Source organism: Helobdella robusta, assembly GCF_000326865.2.
Source record: "Helobdella robusta unplaced genomic scaffold HELROscaffold_114, whole genome shotgun sequence".
In the NCBI taxonomy this organism is placed as follows: Eukaryota; Metazoa; Annelida; class Clitellata; order Rhynchobdellida; family Glossiphoniidae; genus Helobdella; species Helobdella robusta.
The window spans coordinates 218,295-226,354 of NW_008703639.1; the positions used below are offsets into that span (position 1 = coordinate 218,295).

Genomic DNA, 8,060 nt, shown 5'->3' on the forward strand with positions numbered 1-8,060 from the left:
AGATACAGGGATTGTGTGTTGGCTACGGCAGATAAAGTATGTGGATGGACGAAAGGAAAGTGTAGGCATGGTGAGACGTGGTGGTGGGATGAAGATATAAGAAGGGTTTTGGAAGTCAAGAAGGAGAGGTTTAGGGTATGGAGAAGGGACATGACGGAGGAAGCGGAGTCTGAGTATAGGAAGGCTAAGAAGGTTGCAAAACAGGCAGTGGCAACTGCAATGACGAAAGCATCAGATAGGTTAATGAAGGAAATGGAATTTGATGTGAGTTCGAGGAAAATGTTCAAAGTAGCAAAGCAGTCAATGAGGGATAGGAAAGATGTTATAGGGAATGGATATGTTTGGGATGGATTCGGCAAGTTGTGCATAGATGAGGAGGAAAAAGCTCAGGTGTGGAAAGCTCATATGGAAAGGTTGATGAATGAAGAAAATGAGTGGGATGGAGATGTGGAATCCGCGGTCACACACGGACCTATAGAGAAGGTGACGATGGAGGAAGTAGAGAAAGCAGTTAGAGAAATGAAACTAGGTAAGGCGACAGGGGTTTCGGAAGTGGCGGCAGAGCATATTAAAGCGAGTGAGGTGATAGGAATTGAAGTTATGATGAAAATTGCTAACAGTATGTTTGATGATGAAGGTATACCTGAGGATTGGCGACACAGTGTGTTGGTGCCGTTGTATAAGGGCAAAGGAGATGTAAGAGATTGTGGGTCATACAGGGGTGTGAAATTACTAGAGCACGGAATGAAGGTAGTGGAGAGGGTGCTTGAGAGGAGGTTGAGAAGTATGGTGACAGTTAATGAAATGCATGTGTTTTGTGAATCTAGAAAAGGCTTTTGATCGAGTACCGAGGAAGGTCATTGAATGGGCGTTGAGGAAGAAAGGAGTGAATGAGAGACTTGTTAAAGCTGTGATGCAGCTGTATGAAGGGACAAAGACAAAGGTGAGGGTTGGAAGGGGGATGTCGGACGCTTTTAGTGTTAAGGTAGGAGTGCATCAAGGATCAGTGTTATCACCGTTTCTGTTTGCAATTGTGATGGATGTTGTGTGTGGAAACATAATGGAGGGGTTGTTATTTGAGATTTTGTATGCAGATGATTTAGTCTTGATGGCTGATAGCATGGAAGAATTGCAGTTAAAATTTGACAGATGGAAAAGTGTTATTGAAAAGAAAGGGTTAAAAGTTAATATTGGTAAGACGAAGGTAATGGTGAGTGGGGAAGGTGGGGAGCGAGTGATAAGTAAAATAGACCCCTGTGGGGCATGTGATAGGAGAGTGAAGGCTAACTCGGTATTGTGTATAGGATGTCAGAAATGGGTGCATAAGAGATGTAGTGGTGTGAGGGGGGCACTGAAAAAGGTGGAAGGCACGTTCAAATGTAAGAAATGTGTTCATGGTGTGATTAATAGGACGGACGCAAGGACGGGGTTGAGTGGTGGTATTGAAAGAGTGGAAAGCTTTGTTTGCTTAGGGGATAAGCTGAATGCGGATGGAGGATGTTTGAGCGCAGTTACGGCTAGAGTTCGTGTGGGATGGATGAAATTTAGGGAACTGGGTGGGGTATTGTGTGGAAAGAAATGGTCAGTGAAGATGAAAGGGAGGGTATATAAAGCATGTGTGAGAGCAGCGATGGTATATGGTGGTGAAACTTGGGTGTTGAGGAGAGAGGAGGAAAGTGTACTGCAGAGGGCTGAAAGAGCTATGGTGAGGATGATGTGTGGGGTTAAAGTGAAGGATAGGAGGAGTAGTACAGAGCTGATGTCAATGATGGGACTGAATGAGGACATTGTGACATTGATAAGGAGATCGAGATTGCGGTGGTATGGACATGTGTTGAGAAGGGATGAAAGGGTCGGGATTAGGCGAGCGTTGGAGTTCGAGGTTGAAGGAGTGGTAGGAAGGGGTCGTCCGCGATTGGGATGGAGAGAGCAGGTGGAGAAGGACAGGGTGAAAGCGGGGTTGCGTGATACTGAGGCGAGTGACAGATGTGGATGGAGTCGAGGGGTATTTCGGTTTCATCATAGGTAGCCAAACGGCAACCCCCGATCTCGGGGAAAATGCCGTCTAAACGTGTGTTGTTGTTGTATGGGTGCTCAAATTAGAATTAGCTTCCTCTTTTCTTTATGTTCGAGAATGTTCAACATTTTGGTACTTTTAAATTTAAACTGAAAACATATTTGAATCGCCTTTTATGATTAATATGTATATAATTTGTTTGTCATTTTAAGCTATGTGAAATCGTCTCTTTTTAGTCGTAATTGTTTTAGTTGAACTGATATTTTATTTTTAACGAGGTACTTACTAATTTAGCTAAAGGCAATGCTTCTTTAGGTATCCTTTTCACGGTTTTTTTTATTATCATGAGTAAACCTGTTTAAAAAAGCATCAAGCCATAACAATAACGACAATGACGATCAACTGTCAGGGTTTTAGCTGCGACAAAAAAAATTAACATGCAAATGGTACGAATACATTATGGTATCAGTGATAAACCAAAGGCAATGAAGCACGTAAAAATAGTAATCAATCCGCGGTGTTTACAGAATTGTTTAAATAAACACACCCGGGAAGTTTGAAAAAAAAAGGACAAGCGATAATTCTGTTGGTGTTGGTGGAAGCTAGTCGGTCGTATTTAGCGGTAGTTAAAACTCTCGAGGTTGGTAGAAGCAGTTAGGTTGGTGGTTGGTACAGTTGGTGGAAGTATTTACGTTGGTGGTTGGTAGAAGTGGTTAGGTTGGTGGTTGGTACAGTTGGTGGAAGTATTTACGTTGGTGGTTGGTAGAAGTGGTTAGGTTGGTGGTTGGTACAGTTGGTGGAAGTATTTACGTTGGTGGTTGGTAGAAGTGGTTAGGTTGGTGGTTGGTACAGTTGGTGGAAGTGGTTAGGTTGGTGGTTGGTAAATTCCACAGCAGTCAGGGCAAACCCTGATAACGAAACGACACGTCAATTCAGCAAACGTGAATTGACACGGCAAACGACACTGCATTTCAGCAGCAGTGAAATGACAACACGTCGGCAGTCAACGAAGCCTCCGCCAGAAGTTCCACAGACAACGTGACAGCCGGTGTCCCCATTTGCAGTCATTGCTACGCGGGCATAAAATAGCTCACATTTAACAAAACCTTATAAATTTCATTGCTGGGAATTTTGTTAAACCCTTACAATCAACCTTTCAACGCAAACAACACTTCCATCGGCTCCTAGATAAACCTTCTAGTTTCATAATGTTTACTCATTATGCTTTCAGAATGAGAAAGCGTTTTACGAAGGTTTATAATCGATTTTTCAATCATTTTTCTTAAGTTGGAGTCGGATTTTTCGAGTAATTTTTCTAGGTTGGTAGTAGAATACCTAAGCATACAATGCTGAAGTTCCAAAAACGTATTCAGAAGTGATGTACTCACCATCTGCATCATCAATATGAACAAATTGAATAAAGATAGACAAATGAGAATAGACCAAAAGTTTGTCAGGATGATAGAACTTCTAAAGAAGGATTGCAAGGATAACGAACGTATCAGTTAAACATAAACAACTGACTTATTCAAATATATACTGGATAATAATTTTTTTTCTTGAAATCCTATCATTAAACATAAATTGCACGAAAAATTATCAATAGCATGCAAAAAACTAACAGCTCCCTGTATAGCCTCAATTGGGGCAATGCCCATGATCTTGGGGTCAACAGCAACTTGGTGCCAACTTAATATTCGTGCAAGTGGTTTCAAGTTGCGACGTTTGCATTCAGTTAGTGACGTTACCACAACAGCTGCTGCTCCATCATTCACTCCTGTTTGATGACACGATATAACAGATATTATTATGAATATACCATTAAAAAAAAACTAATGACAACTCGGTAAAGAAATATATTGTCTAAAGTATCTATTATCTATTAGAGCTCAAGTTTGCAGATATCAAACACTTGATGCCTCGTCGAACAATGATAACAAAGAATGTTACATGCTGGCACAAATAAAATACTTAGTACACCTTGAATGAAATTAAAATTGTTTGTGAAATGACAGGAGAAATGAAACGAATATGAAAGTGACGAATCAACAAGTTAGTTCAGAGAAAAAGTCTCAAGTTATGTGTTTGCATGGCGATCAGGTTCAATGATCATCTTGCGACTGATGTGCTGATAGCATTCGAAATTGAAATGCTTGAATGACGTGGTGCGGACAAGTAGCATTCGCGTGAAAGCATGATGAAGCACGATCTAACAATATCTTAAATGTAACACAGCTCTGTGCTTACATATTAATTCAGATAACAACAAAAATAACTATCGAAATAACATGTGAGTTAAGCACCTGAACTGTTGCCTGCAGTAACTGAACCAGAGCCATCAAACAGGAAGGCAGGTTTCAACTTTTGGAATCCTTCAATAGTGCATCCAGATCTGGGGAACTCATCCTTGTTCACCGTGGTTGAACCTAGGGTAAAAGGATGGGAGGCGAGAGGGTTATATATTTTTTTTCTAAAAATTTTATTGTCTTCAATATCCCTGTTACATCATCATTATTTTCGAGCACATCACTTGCACCACCATACCAATCACCATCACCAACCCTGCCTCAGCACCACGGTGACAGGAACGATCTCCTCATTGAAAAAACCACCTTCCTGTGCTTGCTGACATTTCAACTGGGAAGACAACGCGAATCCATCCTGGTCGCATCTCGTTATGTTGTATTGCTTCGCTACGTTTTCAGCTGTTCATGTGTGCGTGTGAGTGCGTGTATATATATATATATATATATATATATATATATATATATATATATATATATATTATTTTTCATAACCCGTTCATTCAAATAAACAACTCAGTCCAGAAGATACAAAATAAAACATCGAGGTCGCCATGCCTTGGTGTGTGCAAGCTTATGGATAACAAACAAGATTTACAGAAGCTTTCATTTCATTCCGACTTGGTAATTATTATTTTAGGCTTCGAGGTCTCGCACCACAGGGCATTTATTAATATTTTCTAAAATGCGAAATGAATTAAACCTATACAGTAAAATTGAAATATTTTGCAGTGTGAATAATTAATCGTTTGGCCACCAGTTACTTCAACAATTTTTGTGCCGACTTGCTCCAAGAAGTAATTCTAAACGTTATTAAGTTTTACTTATTCCATTTTTGTATAAAATCTTAATAAACCCTGCAAAGATGTAATCAAATTTTAAAAACAATTTGAAAAAAGTTTATGATCTAAATAAATACAATGCTGGAGTTCCAAGAACGTATTTAGAATTGATGTACCCAGCTAGAGTTTTAGATATTTCTTAAAAACATCGCTGCTCATAACATACACAAATTTCATAAACAAGTTTTAAAATAACCCAACAACCAATACAACAACAACCAACACAACAACAACCAAAATAACAACCAACACAATAACAGCTACCCTTCAATATAACAAGCATAACCAGCACAACAACTAGCCACTTAACAACAACCACCACCGACGACAACAACCACCGACGACAGCCAAGATTTCAACGAGCTACACAACAACAAAACTACCAACCAGTGATGCCCATATGTATGTTGTTCATGGCATCCATCAATCCATCCGACAACATAGAGTCAGTCATGGAGACATCTCCAAACTTCACTCCACACCTCATGTGCATGTTGTGAGGAGCCTACATGCATTAATTAATAAATAAATAAATTAATTAATTTATTAATTCATTCATTCATTCATTCATTAATTTATTCATTCATTCATTCATTCATTTATTCATTTTGTTAGATGATTGAAATAATAAGTTATTAAAACACTGGCTAATTATTTGTTCAACTGTCTAATTCATTCAAAATATTGATTTTATTTACTGTTTAGTTGCTAATTACAATTTTAATTAAACAAAACTGGAGGCATAACAATGATGGATGAAAGACAAACAGATAGACCTATTAGCAAAGTTTTATGAACTCAAGCAAACAAATGAACAAACAAAGAGACAAACAGGCAAACAAACAAACAAAAAAACTGACAGACAAACACACACCAACCTTACTCATGCTTTCCTGTCCACCAGCAACCACAATCTTTGAATCACCCAACTTGACAGCCTGGTACGCAAGAGCCACAGCTCTCAAACCTGATGCACACAACTGGTTGACGATCCATGCAGGCACCTTTTCAGGCACCCCAGCCCCCATGCTGGCCTGCCTGGCCGGGTTCTGTCCCTGGCCTGTTGTGCAGTGGTGATGCAGTGAACATATATTGTCTACATTGTTGAGTTGTTTATATTGACATTGATGATCACTCAATAGAGACCTCTCTGAAGATAAATCAATAGAGGCGCTCTTCAATCAACAATATATAAATCCATTTCACATGAATGAATAAATACAATACAATACAAGTGACTGTTTATGATCAGTGTGACACATTTATTTGGATGAAAATTACATAATGTTGGCAAAAAATTCATTTTCAGAAGCATTGGCAAATCAATGTAAACAACTTGCTTACAAAAACTCCAGAAGCTAACTAATGCGGAACATCACCAGTTGCAACAACATTTACATTTCATGTAGTATAAGCAATAACCAAAATGAACCATCAATAACATCACTAATAAACCACAAATGACATCCCAAACAACATCAGCAACATCCCAAACAACATCAGCAACAACATCACAAATAACCAGCAGTTAGAACCTGTCCCATAATAACTTCAGAAACATCGGCACCAGGTACTTCTGCTCGTTTCAGTGCCTCTCTAATCACTACTTCACCCAACTGACTGGCCTTCAATGATGACAAGGAACCATTTAAAGATCCTAAATAAATAATTTTTAAGTAATAACAATAATTTCTTATCTTTAGTTGAATATTATAAATTAATTCTAATGAAGAGCATATTATCAGGGCAGGAACCGGAGATGTGTCATGTTTGCCTTGTGATGAGATGTTCTGAAACGAAGAACGACAAGATCACTACATTTTGCTGATCTCAACCACCTCAAGCAAGGACATCAGCAACCGATTTTATAACCTCTTTAACAACATTATCTGGTGCATCCCTTATTTATCAATATCTAACAATAAACACCACATCAAATTTAATTCTATATTTTGTCTATTATATATTTAATTAAGAATAAGTGCATATCTAGGGGGCCATCCAAGTTGTTGTGAGCATGTCTGTGTTTGTGTTGTATTCAGTTAGTAAAACACAGTCTTTAGTTAAAAAATAAGAAGATCCATTTTCAAGTATAAAATGCACCAACAATTGATGTAATAACTGGGAAGCAAAAAAAAGGTGGGCAGGAGAGTAATTAATTATGACCACACCAGCAAACATTTGATTATTAAATTCTAGGGCCCCCTGTCTAAATTCCCCAGTGTAAAGACTTAAGAAAGACTTTTAAGATTAATAAGTTGAGAATTTTAAAAAATTTCAAAATTAGAAAAATTGGAAAAACCTATTGGGGTGCGCACAGCTGATACGATGACGACGTCATCATTAGTTGTTGTTGACGTCATCGTATTAATTAACGGAATGTTGGTGACCTGGTTGTTGCTGAGTTGACTTTTTTTTGTTATTTTTTTGGCAGCTTGCTTTTATTTAAAATGTTTAATAATATTTTTTAAATTAAGTTATTAAATTTCAGTGAACGAGAGCACTTTAAATTTGATTGATCACTTAACTATTGAACTGTAAACTTTCATTTATTTGTCCATTTATTCATCCGTAAAAATTTTTAATTAGAAAATGTGAAAAATTTGTAAAAACAAAAACTCAAGAGTGTACTAAATATGTCCTTAAAAGTAAAACTGATTAAGAAAGCTAAGTTACTTTAACTGTAACATTAGCAAATCGGCTGACATGGTGCACATTTTCAGTGCGCTTTAGAGTCTGGCCTCATTTTTTAGTTTCCATCCGTGTCGCGATCCTTCAAAAATATACAACTCTGGGTTAAAAATGTTAACTTTTGCACCATAATTTCACCTTATTTCTTATTATCACTAATAAATCATTTATGCTAGTGATAATAAGAAATAAATAGAAAATACTCTA

General features: G+C 37.8%; 1 protein-coding gene across 1 annotated transcript in view; it reads right to left on the bottom strand.

Moving 5' to 3' along the window:
• Positions 1 to 7,525, bottom strand: part of HELRODRAFT_158201 (hypothetical protein) — a gene marked incomplete at both ends in the record, with an annotated part of 10,917 nt that extends 3,392 nt beyond the window's left edge. Inside the window, 7 exons of the mRNA XM_009013267.1 lie at positions 3,640 to 3,794; positions 4,321 to 4,443; positions 4,579 to 4,722; positions 5,550 to 5,667; positions 6,041 to 6,222; positions 6,685 to 6,819; positions 7,465 to 7,525. Of these exons, the coding sequence (XP_009011515.1) occupies positions 3,640 to 3,794; positions 4,321 to 4,443; positions 4,579 to 4,722; positions 5,550 to 5,667; positions 6,041 to 6,222; positions 6,685 to 6,819; positions 7,465 to 7,525 (918 nt within the window). The remainder of the gene's footprint in view (positions 1 to 3,639; positions 3,795 to 4,320; positions 4,444 to 4,578; positions 4,723 to 5,549; positions 5,668 to 6,040; positions 6,223 to 6,684; positions 6,820 to 7,464) is intronic.
• Between the last annotated feature and the right edge of the window lie 535 nt (positions 7,526 to 8,060).